At 44.1% G+C, this 26776-nt stretch overlaps 1 protein-coding gene and 1 long non-coding RNA gene across 6 annotated transcripts in view; one reads left to right on the top strand and one right to left on the bottom strand.

The window, feature by feature from the left end:
* Nucleotides 1-26776, top strand: part of Dock2 (dedicator of cytokinesis 2) — a 417576-nt gene that overhangs the window by 135384 nt on the left and 255416 nt on the right. For 4 of the 5 annotated variants that reach the window (XR_010055204.1, NM_001419946.1, XM_039087140.2 and 1 more), the window contains exons 24-25: nt 3681-3751; nt 5976-6082. Coding sequence is in view for 4 of the 5 variants with exons in the window: in NM_001419946.1 (NP_001406875.1) it covers nt 3681-3751; nt 5976-6082 (178 nt within the window). In the remaining variant the exon portion in view is untranslated. Of the gene's footprint in view, nt 1-3680; nt 3752-5975; nt 6083-19456; nt 20971-26776 lie in introns of those variants that run through there. The other variant, NM_001034001.2, reaches the window with a different exon arrangement.
* Nucleotides 13342-17907, bottom strand: LOC134480661 (uncharacterized). The gene is made up of 2 exons (XR_010055314.1): nt 17480-17907; nt 13342-13669 (listed from the first exon to the last, which is right to left on the bottom strand). It is a non-coding gene; the product is annotated as an uncharacterized LOC134480661 (long non-coding RNA).

Raw genomic sequence — 26776 nt, 5'->3', positions numbered from 1 at the left:
ATTTAGAATATCTCTGTGCAATAAAAGATATGATAAACAAAGCTGAAATATAATCTCAGACAACAGGGAAAGCAACAGGAAACTCCTGCAAAATGTGTTACCGGGAAAAGACTGATGTTGATGTGTAGAGAATTCTGCAGTTGAGCAAGGAAAGGAATCACCCGAAAGGATGGGAGAAAAGATATGAACGAGCAAGTTAGTAAGTACGGATATTTATTAAGTGTAGAAAAGACGGCTGACAGAGCTAGCAACCAAAGACTTTCAGAATTATCGTAGCAAGTTGTTCATCAAATTGACAAAAATTAAAAAGATTGCATATTTGCTCTGAACAAGGATTTGGAGAAGTGGAGATGCAGTAGAGAGGGATTGCTTACTGCCTCTTTCAAGATCATTCAGTGAGATCTAAAAGGTATATGTATGTGTATATGTATATGTATATGTATCTGGAAGCAAAAATTTGTCTTCAAGCAATCTGTTCTATAGGGATCTTTACAGAGTTATATATGTATTTTCAAATATGAGCTGTCTCCTGAAGCTGTTTTTTATAATTAGGAAAATAAAAATAGCCTAGGTCCCATGATCAGGGTGAGGTGAAGGAGGTATAGTGTACCCATTGGGCATTGCTGAGTGGGGGTCACAAATTAAGAGAGTGTGCTCCAGGGGACAGCATGTTAAGGATCTAGTGGGTAATACTTAACCACAAAACCAAGTTGAATTGAGTGTGTGTGTGTGTGTATACAAAGGTTACACACATGTCCCAGCACATGTCTAAGTAGTGCAGAAGAAAACTCACGTGACTTTAACAATGTTTCTCGGACTTGGGGGACAGTTTTCATCCTTCCTTTGTGTGATTTTCTTTTGCCGTAAGTATGAAGTATGACATCTAGAAATCATAACCAGGGAGAAAGAATGAAAGGCTGAAGAAGGGCTGTTGTGTGAGTAAGGTGGCTGTTCAGGGGGCCACGGGAGTAGATCTGAGAGCAACTCCCTCAGTCTATGCTCCAACTCCACAGCTACAGACTCTGCAGCATGCAGTGGGTTACTGAATCCTGATACAACTGGGCATCCTTGTCTTCGAAAACCCCATAACTTCCACAGGGCCCTGATGAGGAAGATAATATATTTATAGTGTTTGGCAGAGTATCTACCCCATTATAAATTCTCAGAGAAAAGCCAGTCACTATTTAAGAAGCTCATTTATATATAACTAAAGATAAGATATTTTTAAATCATATTTTCATTTATTTGTGTGTATGCATGTATATAGGTATGTGAGTATGTATGTATGTATCTACGTATACATGTATATATGTATGTATGTACAGTGGCAGAAGCATCAGATATCAGAGGGCAACTTGTGAGAATGAGCTCTCTCCTTCCACTATGTAGATCTGGGGGATGGAACTCAGTCAACAGGCATGGTGGTATATCTGCCCAACCATTCCTCCCCCTCGCAAGATATTCTCGGAGAAAGTAATCTTCACTGTGTTTATTCTAGACTGATTGCTCAAGGATGATACATATTACTATCACGACGAGCATAGAGAAAATAAGATAAAACTACACACTTTCATTAGACCTTCAGTCATTATAGTCCCTCCGTGTGACTTACGGCTCCTGCTGAAATTAGAGTTTGCCTGCTGCTAAGCAAACTGTATTCCTTCCGGGGGCGCGGGGAGTAGTTCATACCTGTGGATAAAGAGAGGAAAGAGACAATCCATCTTCCTGTTCAGTTTTCTTAGCCCAGCCATTGGGACCAAACATGCTGTTTTTGACACGAGCACTGTTTTCTGTCCACCACAGTGGCCACAGAGAGAAAATATGAATAACTCATTTGAAATCACCCTAGTCACCAGCAAATCGATTCAAGCACAGCACCTAGTAGTAATAAAAGTGTCTGTTACTGAATACCCCAAATATGCTTTATGTCCTGCTTTGATGATGTGTGTGTGTGTCTGTTTGTATATATATTTATGTGTGTGAGTGTGTATGTGTGTGTATGTATCTGTGTGTGTGAGTGTGTATGTATCTGTGTGTGTGAGTGTGTGTATGTGTGAGTGAGTGTGTGTATGTGTGTATGTGTGTGTGAGTGTGTGTATGTGTGTGAGTGTATGTGTGTATGTGTCTCTGTGTGTGTGTCTGTTTGTATGTATATCTGTATGTGTGAGTGTATATGTGTATGTATGTGTGTGTATGTATATCTCTGTGTGTGTATGTGTATCTGTGTGTCTGTTTGTATGTATATCTGTATGTGTGAGTGTATATGTGTATGTATGTGTGTGTATGTATATCTCTGTGTGTGTATGTGTATCTGTGTGTCTGTTTGTATGTATATCTGTATGTGTGAGTGTATATGTGTATATATGTGTGTGTATGTATATCTCTGTGTGTGTATGTGTATCTGTGTGTCTGTTTGTATGTATATCTGTATGTGTGAGTGTATATGTGTATGTATGTGTGTGTATGTATATGTATCTCTGTGTGTGTATGTGTATCTGTGTGTGTCTGTGTGTATGTGTATCTGTGTGTGTGAGTGTGTTTGTGTATCTGTGTGTGTGAGTGTGTGTATGTGAGAGTGTGTGTGTCTGTGTGTGAGTGTGTGTGTGAGTGTGTGTGTGAGTGTGTGTGAGTGTGTGTGTGTGAGTGTGTGTGTATGATAATGTTTTTGTCCAAACACAGAGCCAAGGTGCTTTCAACATTTTACCTTTCTGAAAGTAAGAGTTGTGATTTGCCTCTGTGTGTGTGTGTGTGTGAGTGTGAGTGTGTGTGTGAGTGTGTGTGTATGATGATGTTTTTGTCCAAACACAGAGCCAAGGTGCTTTCAACATTTTACCTTTCTGAAAGTAAGAGTTGTGATTTGCCTCTGTGTGTGTGTGTGTGTGTGTGTGTGTGTGTGTGTGTGTGTGTGCACATTCCCAAGAGCATTTGTGAAATCCAGATATTGACATCAGTGGCTTCCTCTTTGATTCTTCACCTTGTTTTTGAGACCTGGTTTATTCCAGTTAGCTTCAACCATGGACTTGAAAAGCAGAGTTATCTGAGAAGGAAAGTCTTAACTAAGGAACTTGCCAGATCACCTTGGCCCATAGGCATGTCTGGGGGGGTTGTCTTGATTATTAATTGACATAGGAGGGCCTGGCCTGCTGTAGACAGTACCGGTCTGTGGGCAGGTGGTCCTGGACTATGTAAGACAGAAGCTAATCGGGAGTCTGGATGAGCCAAGTATCACTTATCTGAGGCTTCTGTTTCAAGTTCCTGCTTGAGTCCCTACCTTGACCTTCAATGCTAAATTGCAATGTGTAAGGTGAAATAAACCCTTTAAGCCATTTGTGGATGGCGTTTAATCACTAGGACAGAGTGTCTCAGAGCTCACTGCTTGGCTAGACGGTGAGAATCTGGAATCTATTTCCATATTCTCAGAGCTAGGTGTGTGCTGTCTTGCTTGCCTTTCACAGGGGTGTTGGGGACCTGAACTCAGGTCCTTGGATTTGTGCAGCAAGCTGTTTACCGGCTGAGCTGTATTTCGCCACATCCCCCCCCCATCCAAGCCTTGACTGACTAGGCAGTGTCTGAGATGCAGGGTCATTCTCTGATCTGCATCCTCATGTCCCAGGGTGTCTACCTCACCACTAGCACAGAGGACGTGGGCACCACTCATGTTTATTTCATGTTCCCCACAGGTGGCAGCTTTGAAATACATCCCATCAGTCCTTCACGATGTGGAAACAGTCTTTGATGCCAAGTTGCTCAGGTGAGAGCTTGTGATGTTCTCTCCGGAGCTCCCCCGTCACAACAGGGGTTGGAAAGAAAAGCAGGGGCCTCCTGGGAGGGGGGGGGCTCCATACAAACTCTCAGCTTCAGGTCAGGGAGGAACAGTAGGAACCTTGCTCCGGGGCATTAGGATGACAGCTTTTGGTTTCATTGTGCCAGGCTTCAGTGATAACCCACTCGTAATGAAAGCATCAGCGTCCTTCTCTGAAGAGTGTGAGTTGCTTGTGTAAGTTAGTCTGAGGCAGAATACACCAAGTCTGTGCACGGGAGTCTGTGCACTGTTTGGTTTAGGTGCCAGCATTTGCCTGGTAAATCCCATGGCTGCAAATTGGAAAGACATCACTGAGACCGGCTTCGTTTTGGTCTTTTTGTAGCTCCAGTCGTGTCATGGATGAACAAATGGTTTTAATGAGATCATGCTGGGGGAATGGGCGTCTGAGTCTGAGCCCATACCTGCCACTTTTCCTTAAATCCACCAAAGTTCTCAGAGAGCATAAAACATGATTTTTTTTAATAAAAGCTTTTTCATGGAAACACACTCAGATTTAGAAGCGTTCCTGCATGTCCTTCCTGCATTTTCAACCATTGCTGTAACAAATGTTTGAAATTGAGGCATTACCATAGGTGCTATTATTCTTTGAACTGTGTTCAGGCCCTGGCTGGACAGTATAAGTAGGTTTTTGTTTGTTTACTTTGTTTGTTTGTTTTGCTTATTTTTTGTTTGTTTGTTGGGTTTTTTGTTTTTGTTTTTTAATTACCTTTTCTTCTCCCTTTCTATGCAATGTAGTTGCTCCTCGTTCATTAGACTTCTAGGGTCACCCATTCAGGAAAACTACCTCTGTCTATTGGAAATCCATTCCTCCCACCCTCCTCACTCTTCTTGTACCCATAGCCATTATTGTTTCAAACTCCTATTCCCATTTCATGTGTTGCATTTGTGTTGACTTGTTTGGTGTTATATATTGACCTTCCTTAGAGTGTGTCGTGCCAACACTCACCGAGTCTGGCTCCTTATGTTCCCACTTCCCTCCATATTGCCCATTGCACACCATATAAATGTTTACTTAGTATGGGCAGATCACTAGGACGAGCTGATAGACGCTAGAGCGGGCGGTGGTGTGCTAAATCTTTACTCGAGTGAGGAAGACTCTCTCCTTCCTCACATCCTGCACTGATTCCAGCCACACAACTTTTCTGTAGCCTTCTGAAAATCCTAAGGACTCCCTATCGATCGCAAGACTTACTATAAAGGCTTAACAGATACAAGACGTTTTAAGATTTATTTATTTATTTTATGTATATGGGTACACTGTCACTGTCTTCAGGCACACCAACAAAATCTATTGGATCTCATTACAGATGGTTGTGAGACACCATGGGGTTGCTGGGAATTGAACTCAGGACTTCTGGAAGAGCAGTCAGTGCTCTTAACCGCTGAGCCACCTCTCTGGCCACAAGACATTTTAAAATGAAACAATTTAGTAATGTACCTTAGTAGCTAGTTGGCTAAAGTGCCTTTCATAAAACGACACTGTAGTAGAATCAAAACCTGTATTTGTGGGGTTGAGGATTTAGCTCAGTGGTAGAGCGCTTGCCTAGGAAGCGCAAGGCCCTGGGTTCGGTCCCCAGCTCCGAAAAAAAGAACCAAAAAAAAAAAAAAAACAAAAAACAAAAAACAAACAAAAACCTGTATTTGCAATGCTCGTATCTTTGTTTTACCTGCGTGGCCTTGAGAAAGTTAACCTTTCTAACATTAGTTTTCCATGCTTGTCAGACTGATATAGTGTCCTCACCAGTAATCTTAGCACTCAGACCAAAAAAGAAGGATCATGGGTTCAAAGCTAGCCTGTACTGCATGAAGAGAGCCTACCTCAACACCCCCAAGTTATGAGGAGGTAAAATATAAAAATTAGGGTACCGTTTTTTGAACATCACAGTGTTAGGCTTATGGCACAGAGTATGAGTAAAGCACACGTCTACTACATAGTGTGTGCTTGGGGTTATTGGCATTATTTTCACATTTGAATGCTACCACTACTCAACGCTCACACCAGCATGCTCCCCGAAGGTTCTCTGTCCACCTGCTGCGCTGCAAGGAAGACACGGTGGTGCTAATGCTGTCCCTAGTGCCGTAACAGTCCAGGTTGGATCCTCAGGGCCTTGGGGGTCTAACCTCGGCCAACTCCTATTTTTCTTGTCTTCAGCCAGCTCCTGTATGAGTTCTACACTTGCATCCCTCCCGTGAAGCTGCAGAAGCAGAAGGTTCAGTCCATGAACGAGATCGTGCAGAGCAACCTCTTCAAAAAGCAAGGTGAGCATGGGGGTCTCCTGAGAAGCTAGAGCCAGAGGGCAAACCTGTCAAGCGTAATGGTGCCTCTTTGCTGGCAGTGTTCTCCCTCCACAGGTATCAAAAGCCGTGAACAATGTAGGTATTAGAATCTGCATTGATTTTTAAGGCAGCTTAAGCTGCGTTGTTCAGTTTTCCTGAGACAGTTTAATGAGTGGAGACGTTGGGCGTCGTCGGCCGGGTGCCAGTTTTCCCTGTATCATCTGTTACTTCTGTCTTTTACTTGGAGGGAGGTGGGCAAAGTTTCTTTAAATAGAAAGAACCTTTAGCTGAGCAGTTCTTGAGTGTGTCAGAATAAACTGGAGAGCTTGTTGAAATGCAAATTCCTGGGCCCATCTCAGCGAAGCTGATTAAGTAGGAATTAGCAGCATTTTTTGAGCTCTTAGAGGAAGTGCACATTATTCTTGAATAGGTAATAAATACATCTACACAACCAAATGCAAGGCGTGGAAGGTGCCACATGAAAGGTCCTTCAGTCCCTGGACAGTTCCTTCTCGGAGGAGGTGCTTCAGCCTCCAGCTTCTTGCCTTTGCTCCTTGGATGTAGAATAGAATCCATCTGCATGCATTCTCTCTCTCTCTCCCCTTTACTACATCCCTTAAATGACGGAGCCTTCGCATAACTACCTTTTACCTCTTTTGTTTAATGATAATTTGGGGAGATCGAGTAAGGAGAGAAGATTTGGGCAAGCTTTTGGTCCGAGATCCTGTTCCACCATATTCTCTAGCAGTTCACTTGAAGAGACAGGGACTTCCTCTTTGCAGTCAGTGGACCAGGTGGTCCAAAGCTCTTTCCAGAGAAGACAGCGTGAGGCTTCGATGTTCACATTTGACCTTCACATAGTTCCCGGAAGCTTTGCATTTCTGCATCACACCAAACCAACCATGCATTTTCTCTATATAAATTCTCTATCTATCTAGAAACTCCACGCTTCTTTACTCTTTCCATGAGAAAACAAAAAACAAAATGAAACAAACAAACCAAAAAACGAAACAAAACAAAAAAAATCCAAAATATTTCAGAGGTCGGAGGCCAGCTTTGTTTGCTTTTAAATCCCTCTGTTTACACTGTCAATTCTAAAACCAGAAGCAAACTGTGAAAGAGACAAGAGGCCTTCGAATACAGGGAATCAGCTGTTCTGTTACCCAACCAGAATTTATTCAAAGAGCAAAGCTTGAATATTTATGCAAATTACCTCATAATCACAGAAATATTCAGGAACCACTTCACTGTAAAGACGATTTTCCCCCCAATGCCTGGTTAACGTGGTGCGTGTACAACTGCTATCAGAATCACCTGCTTAGAGTTAGGGAAAGATTAGGAGGAAGCATGCTCATGCTGCCTCCTGACATTTAGACAGATGTGTGACCACCAGAGTAGACCAAGACATATATAGCTTATGCAGTGAAGGGAGGTGAATGCTCCTGGTTGTGTTTTTAAATGTCATTGGCTTTTCAAAGGGAGATGCCTGTGTTTTTTAACATTTCCAAATGTATCGGTTGTCCTCTGTCTGAACATTTTGAGATATGTCTAACCCTTTCTGTCATGGGAACCCCGAGCAGAACTTTGGAAGGTGTCATTGTGGAGAGAACTTGAATCCAGACTGAGAAACACGGTGAGGATGGTAATAGCTGCATACAGCTGGCTCTGCACAGGCAGTAGAAAGTGGGCTACTTGGCTCCTCTGTACTGCTCAGAGCCCTAAGAGGGAGCCAAGAGGGGCTCTAAGAGTTCATGGACTCACAAGGCAGCCTGCTACCTATCCTGCTGTATGTCTAAGGTTTAGATTCAGTAAAAGAGCCAGATTAATGACACTGACAGAAGGCCAACCCTCGCTTGGTACACAGCTACAAAAGAGATACAAGTCTTACCTTGGAAAACAAAGTGTCCTTTGGTACACAGCTACAGAAGAGATACAAGTCTTACCTTCAAAAATAAAGTGTTCTTTGCCGGATCCCTTTTCCAGTCTGCAAAGGATGGCTTAGTCCTTCCACCTTTGGCTCACAAATGAAGACAATGAGCTTCTAGGTAAAGCATCTCCCTGGATGCATTGGCTGAGTCCTCTTAACAAAAGAAGCTTCCCTTCCTAAGCTTCTCATGTCCTCAAGTTCAAAGGGAATCAAGTCTGAATTCTCGGGGACACCCTGGGGTCCATTGCTCTTGGGCAAGCATCTCTCTTTCAACCCCTATGTCAGATGAGTTTGCTTTTCTGCCTTTTGAGCTGTAATGAAACCCCCGTTACTCACCCGTGGAGTGTCCTCTGCCTCTGGGACAAGATTTGCTTTGAGCTTCGCTCATTTAACTGCCAGATGTGTGAAATTGCCTAGAGTATTGTCAGTGGCATCAGCTTGGACCTGTAGTCCGGAACATGTATCACCAGCTGCAGAAGAGCGGGAAGATTTGTAAGCCCTTTGCTGAGCCTTTTGACTTATTACTTTACTGGATCCTGTGGAGAGGTGTTAAGAATGTTGGATGAGCAGTGCTGGTCGTGGTTCATAGTAGACCATAGCTTTTATTCCTGGCTCAGTCTCTTGTCAGCTGTGTGACTAGGGGTGATTTTCTTAAACCTCCCTGGTCCTCAGTGAGTTTATCTGTGAATTGGGAATAATAAAAATAGTGCCTATCTCAAAAACTTGTAAGGTACTGACTGACATGGGCAAGCCATTTAAAGGACTCAGTGTGGGATCAGCTGAACAGGGGTGGATTTGTGGGTAATTTCCTTTCTTAGGCATTATCCCAACTTCTGCCCGGACTTTCAGATTTCTTGCAGTAAGGGTATCATTTTGTGTTTGATACTTGCCAAGACTCCTGGTTTCCCCCAAAGCTCCCTCTTTCTCAAGAAATATAGGGCTTAGTGAATATAACCCCCAGATCTGTATGGTCTCCCCATTTTGGGTTTGCATGTCTTTTTTTCCATTTTTAAATTGTTTTCCTGGAGTATTTTTTGCAAAAGGCTTGCACGTAAGAGGCCAGGTCTGGGCATGGTGACTGAGGCTTTCTTTCTCTCCTTTTCTTTTCTTTTCTTTTTTTCTTCTCCTTCCTTCCTTCCTTCCTTCCTTCCTTCCTTCCTTCCTTCCTGCCTCACATCATGTAGTCACAAAGTTTCAGACAAGTGGCAGCTGTCCTCTCTTGTTTATCACATACTCTGCCCGTTTAAAGCATACATCAATTGTACAAAGTAATATGCCTCATGGTGCCAGTTTTTATGCCTGAATATAAGATACTTGGATCATATTCAGATCCCCCACTGCCCTCTCTTGTCCCTAAAGCTTCCTTTAAAATACACACATAAGACCCCTCCACTTTTTTTCTATGGAGATCTTTAATCTCCATTAACCTCAACTTACTTGACCTATGTGATTGAGCAACTCAATTCTAGTGGTCGTCGTCTTCTCAGCTATTGTCTTAGGGTTTTATTGCTGTGAACAGACATGATAACCAAGCCACTCTTATAAGGACAACATTTAATTGGGGCCAACTTACAAGTTTAGAGGTTCAGTCCATTATCATTAAGGCAGGAACATGGCAGCATCCAGGTAGGCATGGTGCAGGAGGAGCTGAGAGTTCTACATCTTCATCTGAAGGCTGTTAGCAGAACACTGGCTTCCAGGCAGCTAGGACTAGTGTATCAAAGTCCATACCCACAGTGACACACCTATTCCAATAAGGCTATACCTCCTAATAGTGCCACTCCCTGGGCTAAACATATACAAACCATCACACTGATTAGGACTGCTCTCGCAGGTCCTACCAAGCTGTCGTATAGCCTAGGCAGCATCATGAGGCAGAAAGCCTAAGATAGGCTAGATAGGCATGCAAAAAGTATCTGCTGGAGAGTCAGATTAGTTAAATGCCAGCCATGGAGGTTGGAGAGATGCCTCAGCAGCCAAGAGTGCCTCCTGCTTTTCCAGAGGAAGCCAGATTTGTTTCTCATCACCCATATCGTACGATTCACCCCACCTCTGACCCCAGCTTTTGGGTGTGCAATGGTCTCTGGCCTTCAAATATTATGCACATAAATCCACATCCACATCCACATTAAGTCAGCCATCCATTAGGTATTGTTGAGAACAGGGATGGCTATCATATTCTTACAATGTGTTATTATCCTTCTCTTACATTTGGAATAATTGAAGCCTAGAAAGTCAGGACATTTTTATGACAATGAGACCAAAGGATACACAATCTACTGGACAATATATTGGTTTTAGGGTATCATGCTCTGTGGTTCTAGGATGACAAATCTTTCCCAAATCCCAGTGTGGGGGAACGCTGCGGAGGTGTATCTCTCTGATGAAGGTCATAGGCTTTTTGTCTCCTTGGAAGTTGACTCAGTTGGTCCCTGATCCCTCGCAGCAGGAAGATGGCAGAGGACAGAGCAGAGAGGCACTTACCTATCTTAGACTCTGGTGGCATTTGCCCATTCCACCAACAATCTTCTAGGTAAAGCCACACTGGAGGAAACCTGGGATGGGAAGGGTTCTCAAGGAGCCTTTTCTGAGACCATCCCTAACTCTTGCTGCTACTGAGTTTTAGAACTGGGTTCAGGACACAGATTTTAAAACCATCTAAGAATCAAAATCCATCTTTTTCCCCTACTTAATCATGCTTTGTTTTAATATTTTATTTATATTACAAGCGCTTTCTTTCTCATTTGAAGCCAGGTTTTACCAATCCCCCTGAGGGAGTTTGATCTCTTCCACTGTCCCCTAGCTATCCCTGTCCCAAGCGCTGAGCGCCTCACTCTGATAGACCTTAGCAGGAACCTTGTAGGAGTGAGCCTGCAGTTCATCTACAGCAGACAGTCTGAGGAGGATGCTGAGATCAGGCTCGGTCGAGAGGAAAGTGTGTGTGTGTGTGTGTGTGTGTGTGTGTGTGTGTGTGTGTGTGTATGTGTGGTTTGTGTGGTGTGTATGTGTGTGTATGTATGTATGTGAGAAGTGTGTGTGTGGTATGTGTGGTGTTTGTGGTGTGTGTGTGGTGTGGTGTGTGTGGTGTGTATGTGGTGTGTTTATGTGGGTTGTGTATGTGTGTGTGTGGTATGTGTGGTGTTTGTGGTGTGTGTGTGTGTGGTGTGGTGTGTGGTGTGTGTATGTGGTGTGTGTGGTATGTATATAGTGTGTGTAGTGTGTGTGTGGTGTTTGTGTGGTGTGTGTGGTATGTATGTAGTGTGTGTAGTGTGTTTGTGTGTGGTGTTTGTGTGGTGTGTGGTGTGTGTGTGGTGTGTTTGTGTGGTGTGTGTGGTATGTATGTAGTGTGTGTAGTGTGTTTGTGTGTGGTGTTTGTGTGGTGTGTGGTGTGTGTGTGGTGTGTTTGTGTGGTGTGTGTGGTATGTATGTAGTGTGTGTAGTGTGTTTGTGTGTGGTGTTTGTGTGGTGTGTGGTGTGTGTGTGTGGTGTGTTTGTGTGGGTTGTGTATGTGTGTGTGTGGTGTGTGTAGTGTGTTTGTGTGTGGTGTGTGCGTGTGGTGTATGTGTGTGTATGTATGTGAGATGTGTGTGTGGTGTGTGTGGTATGTGTGTGGTGTGTTTGTGTGGGTTGTGTATGTAGTGTGTGTGTGTGTTGTGTGTGGTGTGTGTATGGTGTGTGTGTGGTGTGTGTTTGTGGTGTGGGGTATTTGTGGTGTGTGTGTGGGGTGTGTATATGGTGTGTTTGTGGTGTGGGATATTTGTGTTGTGTGTGTTGTGTATTGTGTGTGTTATGTGTGTTGTGTGTATTGTATGTGTGGTATGTGTGATGTATGGTGTGTGTGTGGTGTGTTTGTGGTGGTGGGGTTTGTGGTGTGTGTGTGTGTGGTGTGTGGTGTTGTATGTGTGGTGTGTGTGTGTGTGTGTGTGTGTGTGTGTGTGTGTGTGTGTGTGATGCCACCCCAAACAGAGGACAGTGTTGGCCTTATGGTGACCTCCTTTCCCATCTGCCTTACACTCATTTGCACACTTCTGCTCTTTGTGCACTGCCCGGAGTTCCTTGGCCTTCCCATCGCCTCCTTTCACGTCAGGTAAACTCAGTCTCTAGCAAGTCCCCTTGATGGCTCATGCAATTCAGTTTGGTCCCATTCAACACTTCCCGTATCCTGCTGTAGGTCAGGTGTAGGACTGTGCTAGGGGACAAGTATCAGGACTCTGCACATGGCGTCCCCATGCCCCATGTGTGTAGAAGATGAAACCGCTGGCTTTAATTTCTGTGGTTTTCATCTTCCTTTGGTCTTGTCTTTACTTTGTACAGTGGAGACTTTAAATTAAAATTAGAGGTGCCTGATGGCTCTAGGTTTAGCAAAGTAATCCACCCCATCTCTCCCAAATGACATCCGAGCCATGCACAGGTACTCATTTAGGACAGAGAAGAAAGACTGCCTTTGGCATTTCCTCTAAAAAATTATTTATAACAGCTTTCCATGAGGATTTTTCCTAAGAAGAGATTTTAGATTCTCATATCTGTGGCTTCAGGTCTTCATACCAGATGAAACAGCAGCTGGCTGGTCCCTCTGTCTCCTCCTCTTCCTTAGCTCTTTCCCTGGGGCTATAAAAGGGGACCAGAATTGAGGGGACACTTGGCAGTAGAAAGTTTAATACGTTCTGAAGTACATCTTGGAGTCACAAAGAGAGCAAAACAAGGTGTTCTCTGAGAGAGATTCCTTAAAGCTTTGATACAGCTGAGAGCCTCTCTCAATGGTAGCATCCTGGACCCTACACCAAACATGCAGGTCCTAAAAGTCTGGGGAGGGATTTGGGGCATGCCTGGTGTCAGTCCTTACACCGATTCTTTGAAGGGGGCTGGGCCTCTATCCAGGGTGAAGCTCAGCTCCAGGAGCCTGAGGTAGGGAAGGCATAGGCAAGGAGAATCAGCTCCCACCAGGAAGAGCTTGCCTTGCCCAGCCTTTCCTTTCAACCTTCTTCACGCAGCTCTCTGCCGATGAAATGAAGTCCCGAAGGAGAAGTATCTGTTTATGACATTTTGTGCACTGTCTGCTTAGGGCCTAAAGACACCAGCTCTTGAACGTTTGCTCAGACCTTGCAGAAAAACATACTGTGGGTCAGTGATGGCTGGTATACCAACAACAAACAAACAAACAAACAAACAAATAAATAAAAACAATAACGACAAGGCAAAAACAAAAAAAGGGAGAATAGAATGAAAAATACAAGGGGAGTAAGCACCTTGGTTGTACCCAAGTGGAGTAGTGGTTCCTGACCCCTCCCTGATAGTTCTCATCATTGCATCATCGGTTGCCACGGGTTTGCCTTTATTGATCTACATTGCTGTGACATGCCCAGCTTAGAGATGGACCCAAAGGGTGTGATGTGGGGTGAAGAAAGGACAGATACACAAACACATGTACAGAGAAGCTGGGGTCTATTGCTACACTCTCTGATACTCACTAGCAGCCCAGAAACTCATTGAGTATATTATATACATCTGAATCGAGTGGTGGGTTTATGGTATACAGATTTTGGAGAAGGGCAGGTTAGATAATCCAGGTGGGAGGTCTCTGCAGGTGAGCAGCCTCTGGTTGTGAGCCTCGTTGAGTGTCTTCTATACACGTCGTCAAACACCTGCAGACAAATCAAGGCAAGGTTTTTGGCTATTTCTTTGAGCCTGATGCAGAGAAAGCAGTATCATTCCTACGAGTCTGAGGTAATGGGTCCTAGATGTGGCTGTGTTCATGTCAGTAATACATATTTACAGAGGACTTTACCCACTCTCCACACAACAGACTTAATTTGTTATCACTAGTGACCATTTCGGAATTTTTGGTTTCTAAAAAAAAAAAAAAAAAAAAAAAAACCCACAGAGATATTATAAGAATGTGTTTTCATTTTAATCCCAGGGGTGGCGCTATGGCACCACTTCAGACTAACCTTAGCAGATGACTGTGATTTGCCTCGTGCTCTAGCTGAGACATGCTTTTGCCAGCTTCAGATAGTTTCTGTGATTGCGTGATGTTTGGAATTCTGGGTTTTTCTCTAGGGTATATAAGTGCTAGGGCCCCTGAGAGGTGAGGCTGGTGTTCGGGGTTGGGTGGGGGGTTGTTGGGGTTTGTTAGTAGTCATGCTCAAAGCAGACACAAAAGGGAAGAAACTAGATTCATCTCTATTTCCCTCTCTACCCTCTGTTGTAGGGAATGAAACTGGGCCAGTGGGAGGGGATAAAGGGTGGGAATAAAGAAGAAGCCACAAAGTAGCCAAGACCAGCAACATCCGTCCATTCCCTCTCCCAGCAAGACCTAGAAAGTTAGCAGTTGCTTATCTCTAACCGTGACCGTCCTCTTCCATGAGCTGCAGGGTTCTGCAATCCACCTATCATCCCGCTGCTCCCCTTCTTACGCAATACTAGTGAGTATCTATTCCCAGTGTTGTAGTTCTATGAACTTTTGAACTATTGGTAATTGGGAAACTTTTCTAAGATCCATACATTCCGTGAGCTGCTAGAGTTCAATGTTTTGGTGACCGGGAAGATCTATGGTGTGAGAAAATCAATTTGTCTATTCCTGCATTCCATTTTAAGCACTGGGTTTTAAAACATTTGTTGCCATTTTTTTTTCTTCTAAGCTTTGTTGATATGGACAGTGTTACTCAAATGTTTTGTAAATACTGAGGAATTTCTGTGACGGTTATAAGTACTGGAAGTTTTACTTGTCTTAGGGGATCTGAGTATTTCAAGTTAGTAGATAATGCCCAACTATTTGCCAAAGGTGACTGTACCAATATATATTGCCACCAGGCACCCAGGAGACATCCCATAGATCCACATATTCTTCTGCACACAGTCTTAGCCCATTTCTTTTTGCCAATAAGCTAGGTCCTCATTCTCTCAGTGTAAGTTCTCCTGATCACCAGTGCTGTAGTCTTTTCCTCAGTATTTCTTTGCTACAGGTAATTTGTATCCCTGCTTACAAATTGTATCCATTTCCTTAATGGGTTAATTGTTGCATTGTTAGGTTTGGTTTTTTTTGTTTGTTTTTTTTTTTTTTTGGTTTGTTTGTTTGTTTGTTTTTGCTGTGACCAGATACCTAACAAGAAACAACTTAAGCGAGGGAGGGTTTATTTTGGCTTACAATTTTGGTGACTACAGTCCACCTCAGTGAGGGAAAAAGATGGTGGTAGGAGGAGAAGGTATGGTTCTTCACACTCATCTGCAGTCAGGAGGCAGAGAGCGAATTGAAAGTGAGCCCGAATCATAAAAACGCAGATACCCACATCATCTAGCAAGACCCTACCTCAAAAAGTTTCCACCACCTTCCAAAATAAGACACCAACTGGGGATCCAGAGTTCAACTGCATGAACTCATGGGGGAGCATTTCATATTCGAAGGTTTATATTTTTTTTCCTGATCCTTGTATATATTATATATTTGTCACACTCTTTATTTTGCTGACTTATAAATATTCTATTTCTAACTATTCTTTTCATTTTAAGATACGGTTTTGGGAAGGGAAAATATTACTTCATCAATCATTTTAATAGCCAAATCTCTTTATTTCATGCTTCAGAAATCTTTCTCAATTACAAAGTCAAAATATATTTGTATATATTTTATTAAGAGTTTTGTAGTTTTACTTCTTAACCCATCTACGAGTTTATACCTGGGGTCTGATCTCACACCCAAACCTGAGATTTTTTTGCTCCTCGCTCTTCTATGTTTCCCAGTTTCTTCTTTTCCATGTCGAAGTAATTTTATGTTTTGGGTCCATTGTTTTACTTGGAGGCTCAGAGCAGGCTTTCCTAAAGCCTGGACTTAATCCCTTGTCTACAGTTTGCTAGCTGCCCAGGACCTCAGCACTGTGATTGGTTGAGCAGCGATGGGTCAGAAAGGTCAGAAAAAAGGGATAGTCTCTTCCCACCGGGGCATCTCCATATTAGGCTCTTGAGTGATATGAGCACCATGGGAATTATGTAGCAAGACATAACACTTAACCTTCTGCAGGCTTAGTCTTGCTCAGTTATGAGAGAAATAATTTTCCCTATGCCAAAAACTTGCTAGAGCCCATAGAGTCCTAGAGTTTCTTTACACATCTTACAAAACAACATTGAGCTGGGAATAGGGAAACCTCTGTTGTGATAGCAACAATTACATGAGCATCAGCAGCTGGGATATGCTGAGTGCTTACCATGCAGCTGGCATTCTGTGTCACAGCCATGTGTGTTAGCTCACTCAATAAGCTCCTATGTGAGCTTCAGCAAACCACACGACCCATTAAATAATGGTGAGCATGGACGAAGTCTTCTAGAACGACCCCGGCAATGAAAATCTATCTAAAATATTAGGGCAAGGAATGGGACCATTTCACAGAAGCTGCTTCTGGTGAAGAGATTATACATTGCCCTTAGTTCCCACAGCCCATCATCTCAGGACCCTGGAAATGTTCAAAGGATTCAAGCATTAGAGCGAAAATTTGTTTCTTCAAGAAAAGTGTCCTTGAGTTTTGAGGATTTAAGCTTCTCATCAGAACACTTAGAGGCATCAAAGATCTTCAGAGAGGGAGGCCATTTTGCCCGTCTGCATTGCTGTGCTACAGAACTACATCCGGCTGCGGGCGCCTGTCCCTCTGCAGATCTGAGGACTCCCCCTCCCGTCTTTTCTTCCCCATTTGTGACTGATTGCAGAGAGTCTCAGAGAGAAGCCTTCAGATCCAGAATCAGAGAGGAGAGTGGTTTAATAAGCCGTAGAACAAATCGGGGAGACATTTTTATAAAAGCGTCTTTCGGTGGGGAAAGGCGGGCGCTGAAGTTAAAAAAAATATGCCAGAGTTAAATCAAAGAACAAAAAGCTCCTCTTGAACTTACAAAAATACTTAAAATGGCACGTTCTAATGACACTGTGAGGCATGACTAACTTAGGGAAGAAAAGACCCTAGGCTGTTTAGTGGCAGTTCCTGCCACCCCTTCACAAGTGTGAGGCGGGTTACGTCTTTCTACCCGCATTACCCACAATGTTGAAGCGATCCTGTCAGCGGAAGCACACACGAGGTAGGTGTCCACATACACACTCCTGAGGTTTGACGCTTGCCCCAACATCCTGGTTTCATTGTTCACTGTGAAACTGTAGTCACGACCAGTTCGAATCAGAGAGAGGCAGGTTTTAGAACATGCTGAGACTTTTCAAGTTGACTGCCAATGTTTGATTTTGCTATTTTTATCCCTGATATTTTCCCAAATAGAAGATTCCTTAAGATTACGGAAAGGCTGAATTGAGATGCAGCTACTGATTCGTTTCAGTTAAAGTACTATTTATTTAAAATAGAAAAAGGTTTTATATGGGGGAACATGCAAATGTAATAGGAACGCGGTGGCAGATATTTCCATGGCTACCATTTATTTGACTATTATTTTGTGGCACGCTCTACATAGGGCTTTCCACTCACGATCTTTAATGGCCCTCATCTCCTCCACAGTATGGGCCTTATCCGCATCGTACAGGTGCAGAAATGGGAAGTTAGAGACCTTGACAACAGTTCGAGTTGGCAAGGCAGGGCTAGCCTTCCTGTTGGAATCTGCCTGGCTTCTGGAACATCTTCTAAAACTCCGTGCTTTATGGCACGTGAGCCAAGAGTTTTAGTCCCAAGAAGCATGAAATGCAGGAGAAAAGATATGCCCCAAAGTCTCTACCTACCTGGCCCAGGCAAGCAAAATGAGGAAGAGGGTGAGGTCCTGTCTAGCTCATCAAATAAATACTTTGAAACTCTCAATGTCTTCATATATTTTTCTACCCACCAATTCAACTGGTAGGAAGTTTTAGCACAGGAAAATATGTTTTTGTGGTTGTTGTTGTTGTTGTTATTTACATTGTCCTTTAAAACATTGTACCATTGGCCTTCATTGAGCCTTCCTTGTGTGTCACAAAGGTCAGTATACACAGGAATATTTCACTAAGGGAACAAGGGTGGAAATGCTCAGTGATGCTTAGCTAGAGGAGAGTGATAGGGAGAGGTGAGGACTGGGGTGAGGAGGGCAAAGCCAGTTAGTTCCAGCTTCTTGCCTTGTCTGACACATTTTCTAGAGAGTAGTTACATGGGAGTGTTCATTGAAATCTGCTGGTTTACTTTTAAATGCTACAGATTGAGCAAAACCACACGCAGATTCAGGACATCAGCTGCCTCTAAATTCATAGTTTATAAGGCTTTGATAAATGGGTAGAATTTTTCATAAATGTATTATGCATTCATTTTGAATGTAATTTTATAAATGATGTTTATGCTATGAAAATGGCTATCAGCAGAATTCAGTGAGAACATGGTTTCCCGATGTTGGGAATAGGTTTACAGAGGAGGCAGGATGTTACCCCGACCTGAGGAGACAGGAGGAGTGTAATGAGGATGTTATCTGGTCAATAGTCTGTGAGGACCCTGGAGGGTCAGAGCTGCAGACAGCCGCCTCTCAAACCTCAGGAGAATCCAGCGTTCTGTCTTGCTTGCCAAAGGCCCTTAGAATTAACTAGGCCTCAAACCACCGGCATCTGTGCTGTGAGATGCATGACGCTCTGTCAGGGACCTCTGCAGATGATCTTCTGAGCTGAGAAAATGACAATTAATAGAAGGTGGGGTTATTAACCGAACACTGTGAGATTAATATAGAGTACTTGGAAATGCATCTATGATGACATTCCTTGTAACTCACCTCTGTTTTACTTACCTTGCACAGTTTAACCAGGTTTGTCATCTTCTGGGAGCTGCTGGGAATGTGTTCCCGTTATATTTTCAGGGACTTCATATCAGTGATCCATAACTAATATTACATTTTGTTATTCATAGACATATAAGATTCATTCTCTCATAAGCTAGAAACTTACAGGTATGCCTGCCTTTAATAGACAAATCATCAGACTCAGAGTTGGTCATGAATGCCATCCAGATTTCTCAGGGATGTTTATGAGTTCGATTCTTCCTTATTCAACCTCATTAGAAATGCACACACACACACATACACCACACACACCACACACACATATACACACACACCACATACACACACATTCACACACCCATACATTCACACACATACACACACACATACACACACACACACTCACACCACACACGTACACACACCACACATACATACACACACATACATCACACACACCACACACACATATACACACACATAAACACAGACACTCACACCACACACACACACACATACACATACACACTCATACACATGCACACATACACACACACACACACTCACACCACACACACACATTCACACTCACAGGACACTCCTGCAATCCCCTCACACCTGTGCACACACACAGCTGTGTATTTGTGCATGCACGCACAGGTGCACCGCACATTTTCACATAAGCTTTTCTCTTCTCCTTCTTTCTATAACAAACTCAGCACGAAGCAGACTGAGGCTTTCTTGAACTGGAACTGGAGCGATTCAACATGGAAGGAACTGGGCACTGAGAGCCCCCAGTAGTCCCAGGCAGCCAGGTTTGCTGTGCTACACCCGCCAGGCTGGAAAGATTGCTGAGTGGAACCAGACCACGGAGCAAAAAAGAGAAGCCAATTACCTAAAGGCAAATGAGACTCTAATTACAGCTTCAGTTGAAGAGGGGAAATTATTGAAGGAGAGGCTTCCCATTCTCCAGCTACGTACATCCCAGAATGGTTGTTCAGAGCAAAGGCCTTTATCAGGATCTGATGTTGCCACCTCCACCAGGACCCTTTACCTCTAGCAGCATCTGCTGCTCTTCTATCAAAGGCAGACGCAGGGTGGTTTCCTCGGTGCTTTGCTCTGAGTATTAAGCGGGATGTTCACACAGAGAGTCTGGCATTTAGTAAGGAGCTCACAGGTGAAGTGTCACCACCCGTGCTGGCAGTACCGTTTCCAGCCCAGCTATTACCTGTATGGAAGAAGGGCTGTGTGGGGAAAGGTGAGGCCAGGAGTCAGTGGCGCCATGTTCTGACTTCCTGCACGTTACAATTTAGTGGAGTCATCCCTCAGTCTCAAGTGAGAAACTTGAATTAGGGATGCTTCAGCCTGCTTTTACCTCCAGGTCCGCCGACTGAGCTGGCCACCCAGAGATTCAGCTTTGAGCGGCTGTGCGAGCAGCATACAGCATGAGCCTCAGACCCAGCCCTCCCTGACGGTGGATATATAGCTTTTTAGTGCCCCCTTAATTCCGTGCTTCCTGACCTGTCAGAGTACACTGTGCTGAGAGCATGTGCTCTCATAGTTGGGTATCCTAGGCACTGAGGGTTGTGCAAGCTGCTCAAATTGAAATGTAGGAAGCAGGACAGGCTCCCACTGTCCACACTATACCTAACTGTTCCCGAGTCGCCAGCATTCACTATTGCAACTGGAAATACATTTGGGCTTGTAAAAATTCACAAACTGTATTCATGGCATTTGAAGATCTGGGATGTCGAGGACGTTCAGCTACTGACCCTTGTTGTATGCTTTCTGTTTCCAGAATTTATTCTGTTCTCCCCAAATTAAAGGCATGGAGGTTACAGGGGGTGACCTATCAGACTCTGGGCCAATCTTCTGATACCTAAGCTCTGCCTCACTTTCATAGTAAAATGAGACCATCAAAGAGGGTCCTACCTGCCTGGCAGAGCAATTTTGTTAAGTGGGGAGGTGGGAGGGAAATCAGGAGAAAGAGAAAGAGAGAAGGAAAGGGAGAAAAGCAGAAGATGAGTTAAAAAGGCTCATACACTGGCTGTGTCAGTGTCTGAGGTGGGAAGATTCCACACAGTCGATGAAAGATCTAAATCAGCAGTTCAGAGAAACATTTAAGAGGCTTCGCCCTGATACACACAACAACCTGGTTGCCCCTGGGCATCTGGTTGAACATCTCTCTCCATCCCAAGAAAATCTCAAACAGAATAAAGGTCTTCAATCCAAACTAAATGTAGCACGTGTTTCCTGTGCCTGGCTCAGCTGACTTAGCACCGTGTGGGAATGAACTGATTCTGATGGGAACTGCGGGGTTGGGAGGTTCTGAACACGAAAGCAGGGGACATGTCGGGCACTTTGTACGTTCTGCTCAGTTTTACTATGAACCCAAAACTTCCTTTAAAGCATGCCCATTAGAAATTAAACCTTTAGAGAACCCATAGCCCTATCTGAACCGCCAGTCTCCTACTCCTGCCATTTTCAAAAGCACTCAGAAGGTTTCGTTCTCCACAGTTATAATAACCTAGGCATGGTTTGGATATCAGCAGATTTGCCCCAAAGTCTGAGAGGTACCCCCTTGTGCCTCCATGCCTTTAGTCCTTAGGACTAGAGGCTCTAGTGTACCACTGTGGGCCAGATCATCCGCCCTCCTCCCCCTCCCCATCTCCGACATGCTCATCTTGGCTCTTAGGACATCTTGATGCACCATGGAAGTGCTTGGAGACTTTCTTTTCACTACATATCCCAGCCTGTGACTGTTATTGGGTGGTGTCCAGCAAGGTTGGTTTTGGGATAGCACGTCCCTGCAGAGCGGTCGCGGTAATGGTCATGTAGGTCCGTAGAGCCTACATGAGACAATGTTCAGGCTTCCTGCTGTCCTGGCTCCCAGCTATGCTTGTCCTTCTCCTCCATGTCTCTCACTTACTCTGTCACTTCCTCCAGCCACGCCATCTCATTCAGCCCCATCTGTAGACCTGCTGCCCTCAGTCCCCACCCAAAGTTCTTCTGCAGGAGGACCCCTGCTCTCGTCTTAAATCAGAACCCACTGTACATGCCTCAGCCCTGAGCCGGGTCTCACTCAGCCGGGGTCCCTGGTGCTCTGGATCCCCAGCTTCGTGATGTGCAGGATGTCCATCAGGGGGCCTACTGTACACCACAGACAGAATGTGGTCTAGGGCAATTCATCTCCTAGGCAGTGGTCCCAGCAGTTTTCTCTCTGGGTCATCTGAGAAGACACACCTACAGCCCTGGCTAATCTCATTTGCATATGAATATGTTCCTTAATTCAGCTTTGGCCTTGATTCTTTTGGATCTAGGTATGAGAATGGGGCTCATTCCCACCAACCTTGGGCCCAGCTTGCCCTGAGGATTGCCTCAACTCTCTAACTGGTGATGGTCCTGTTACCTAGAGGAGATTGTGTTGACTGCAATGAGAGATTTAGTCTTAAGCCTCCAGTAAAACCCTGTGTCTGTGTGTCTGTCTGTGTGTGCATGTTTAATGTGCATGGCTCATGAGGGTGTTGCCCTGCTCTGGTGAATCTGTGAGGATGCTGTAAATGGATTGGATAACTGGTCAGTTTTCCTCCTTGCTGAATCAAGAGAATCAGGTGCCCATTACAGTACCTCCAAACCCATACCCCTACCTAGCCAGGAGCTCTTTCTCATTAATGCTTTGTCTACTGCAAGCCAAACAACACAACAAAAACTGGCATATTCTGGAGATGTTCATTATGCTCACCCAACACTGACTTCTTGACTTCCAGTAAGGCACTGTGCTTCCTTCCCTGTGTGTCTAGTAACTGGAACCGAGTTGGCGATGAGGAAAGAGATGGCTGTCTCAATTGAAGGAGCGTTCTCTAGGAGGAAATGCTATCTTGAAGATTTAAGTAGTACGACCTAGGACAAGCCACTTTTCTGGTCTCTCCTCCACATGTGTATGATTGGCATCAGAGCTCTAAGGTCCTGTCATCAGGTCTGTGTTGCCAGGACAACAAAGAAAGGCAGCGGCTTCCTGTACTATACAAACCCCTTGAAAAGCATTGCTGTCCCAGGGCTTTGAAGACACTGGTGTCAGCCTGACCTGAGAGATACCAAAAGACTGTGTTTAGATATACTGTATGGCTTCACAGCCGTGGTGTGTGGATCTCTGCTGTGCTGGGGACAGAGGTCAAGCAGGCAGTGCTCTGTGTGGGGTCTTGTGTGGGACCTGAGGTCTTCAAGCTGCTAGCCCTAGAAAGGAGGTGTTCATCAGGACATCACTGTCCCTTGCATTGGGATATTCCTTCCATGCAAATGCCTGTGTGGGTCTTGAAAAGGTCCCCTTCCATCAGATCCATACTGCTGATAGCCCAGATTTACCAGGACCTGTGTGAACTGCACAATGCTTTGTTGAGCATGCTTGGTTTATGTGGATTCTGGACTCTGTCTCTGGTTGTATTGGCAGGTTTATAATCAATTTCAGTCCAGGTACCAGGAGGTCTGCCACAGCACATTGCCGTCTGTGAGAGGCCTGTGTAGAGAAATCAAATAGGCCCTAGTTATTGCCCAGGAACATTCATTGTATTTCAGGGGCCCAAAGTGGGCTGCAAATCTTGGTAAATGGCGGGACCTGCGTGTGCACAACAGAGTAGTTTGTGTCGTGCTTCGGTGGGAAGAGGGAAAAGGATTTCCCTGAACTCAAAATTTGTGTCTCCCTCTTCTTGTTTGCCATGAGATTATAGCATATCCATCAAGAGACACACCCAGAGGTTGGGGATAAGCAGGAGAGATGGCTGTCCTGCTCCTGTTCCTGGAAGGGCAGCACTGGGTACATGGGGGCCTCTTCCTTGGAGCAAAGCTGCTCTTTAGGTCTACACCTGGCTGTCTCCCCTTCTGCCTCCTTTGCCTCAGAGAGCTTAGTACTGGACGGTCCCCAGTAGGGCCCTTGTATTTGATCTTGGTTGGTGGGATGGTTGTGCCCTCAGAATACACTATGGTGTGCCTGCAAATCTCTAGATCCTTGTTTCTATGCCTTGGGGTCCAAAAAATATGATCACCGGGTTGGTGATCTTTTCAAAGCTGTACTGTTCCCTCCCAGCCAGTCAGACTGTGAGATGACTGGGTAAATTGCCGTCAACAGTCACACGCTGTGGTGTTGGGAAGGGATGATGGAAGACACATGGCTATCCACACAACACACCACTGGTATAGTTGACCTTATTGGAGAGACTAAAATGTCTAGTCACAGGAGCTGCCCAAGGTCACAGTATGAATTAGAGGCAGAGTTGAGATCAGAGGCCAGGAATGCTGAAAGTACTTTCTTTCCTTTTACTCATGTATTTCCTGAAGATTCTTGAAGACACCTTCCCCATAGCTGAGTGGTTCTCCCGGAGCCCCGGAGAGCCTCAGGTGTGCACAGGGGAAGTCCTAGATCTCAGAAGTGGGGCCCATTGTGCTAGCATAACTTCCTTCCCAACGCTAGCAGGCTCTGAATATTCCATCCACAGCCCTTTCTTACTAATCCGGAAGCATTTCAGGCTCACCCTCTTCCGAGAATCTCATGAAACGATGTCGTCTTCACTGAGGCCGTTGTCCTACACCGTTGTAGGACGCGCTGCTCATTGGCTTTGTGAGATAGGAAAAGGCTCTAGAACAAGTAGCAGCAAATTAAAATGAACCTACGCTATAAAAACACCAAGTAAATAATAGTAATAAGTGGTGCATATAAATCATACTTATAAAAATATAATAGTAAATATAAACTCAAGTGGGCATCCATCCTATTGGCAACAGCAGTGAGCAGCTAGAGCTTGGGAAACGCTTTGTATTTAACGCCTTAGGGAGGAATATGTATGTGAATCTCTGCTTTCTTCGTATTCACAGAATAACTAGCCAGAAAAACAATGTGATAACCCTAAAAGGAAGACAAAGAGCTAACTGCACACCAAAGATCATTTCAAGAGTATCTACAGTTCATTGTTGACAGCTTATAAACCTGACCAGAGAGGCCAGAGGATTTGATCAGCAACCACTGTTTTTTGTATCTATATATCTATATCTATATATACATATATTTATATATATATGTTTTATATATATGTATCTATCTATCTATCTATCTATCTATCTATCTATCTATCTATCTATCTATCTATCTATCTATCTATCTGCTTATACTGTGAATCACAAGCCCTGCCCCATTGCACTTGTGGGTGAGCAAGAACTACTTTTATTCTTTTAGGCACTCTTGTTATATTTGAAGATTTTATTTTAGTCCTCATCCTCCTTTCTCTGACCTCCCCCTAAATTCTCCGAGTGCCTTATTATTTAATTAGAGGAGGTGCATGAAAGGAAAAGATGACAAGATGCCCTTTCTCGAGCATTTCTCGACTGTTGCTACCTTTTAAAGATTAGCGGGTATGGCTAAGTGAAATGAGATATTAAAGTTATTTATCAAAATGGGGTTATATAGAACCTTCTACGTTTTCAACCTGTAATTTCCCTGTATCAAGTGAGCACACAGACAGAAGGATGTCACTAGATTAACCGATTTGGGTGATTCCCTTATTATCCTTTACCGTGAATCTCCAAGTATCACGTAATTTGCTTTTCTCCTCCTTGAGACAGAAGTTCCACACACACAGCTGCGCTATCTAGGATCCGGTGTTCTGAAGACCCGGTTCCCGACGGCTGGAGGTGAACTTGTCTCTCTTGAACATCTCCCTGATCTTGTCCCTGTCCCCTCTCTCGGCAGCCCTCCTTTTACTGGTTAATAAGTTTCTCGTGGATGGATCTTTCTGCAAAGAATGTATTTTCATTTAGAAGAAAGTGGGGAGAGGGAGGGGTAGTCAATGTCTTGGTGACTTAAGGGCAGTTAGAGTCAAGTGTTTGACAAATGAGCCTCTGAATCAGCAGAGGTTTTGCAGAGCGACTGGAAGGACTGCATACTGATAGGTAAAAGTACTGAGAAACCAAGAATTAATGCTGGGGAGATGCCCGCTAATAAAAAGACTGCATTGCTAAATGCAGGGCCAGCAAGGTTAATGATGATACGTTCTTTTTTAGTACCAAAATTAACATGATAACTTGCATATTAAAGTTAATTCAGATACACTGCTAATGGAGGAGGCATACAAAATTAATTCCTACAGCACCTCATAAATTATCAGCCCTCCATCTTCGTTGTCTTACGCTTTGTCTATGTAAGCATCGCATGCATGCCTTAAGTGGGCGCATTTCAGCCTCGGGGTACCCTTGGCCTCTGAGCAATGTGGGGAGCTTGAGTGCATTCCCTTCAGTGGTGGCCTTCTGCGGAGTGTTTCCCTGCTGGGTTGTGTGCACTTCATCACCTTGCAGGCTCCAGTTTGGCAGGAATCTTGGTCTTAATCGGGAGACAGCAAGGTGGAGATGAGATGAGAAGAAGGTAGAAGATGGGCCCGAGGAGGGAAGAGCCTCTTCCTCTCCCAGTGGCAGAGAACTCTACACATGCAATTTGGGAAAGCAGTTATGTGTAACTGCTTGCTGCCTTTCTCCCTGTGAAGTACCACGGTTCAGGGGAACCCAAATTTTAAGAGCATAGAATCTGAAAGATGAATGCAAATGTGTCAGTTCTGGCATTATGCCATGGGTAACTTCCTTGACTTCCTGAATTCTCACTTTGTGCACCTGTTAAACAGGAAGGATAATAATGTGTAATATAAAGTAACAATATACATATATACACATAGGTTACTATGTATGCTACATTTATACATATTCTAGTAATTACCATACAATATAGTCATATGTACACTTTGTTTTATTATATAATTACAGATATTTAATTTTAATGTAATTTATGTGCAAGAAAACATACATCTTAAGTATATAGTCCTATGCTTTTGTGCACATGTATTCATGCGTCTACATACCTCACATAGTGACACTTTCTATTACAGTGAAATACGAGTTTATTAAAAAGTAAGCAAGGGCTGGAGAGATGGCTCAGAGGTTAAGAGCTCTGTCTGCTCTTCCAAAGGTCATGAGTTCAATTCCCAGCAACCTCTCCTGGCCTGCAT

This window comes from Rattus norvegicus, chromosome 10 (genome assembly GCF_036323735.1).
Source record: "Rattus norvegicus strain BN/NHsdMcwi chromosome 10, GRCr8, whole genome shotgun sequence".
In the NCBI taxonomy this organism is placed as follows: Eukaryota; Metazoa; Chordata; class Mammalia; order Rodentia; family Muridae; genus Rattus; species Rattus norvegicus.
Note: the sequence above shows the minus strand (reverse complement) of the source record. Positions and strands in the feature narration are given on the sequence as shown.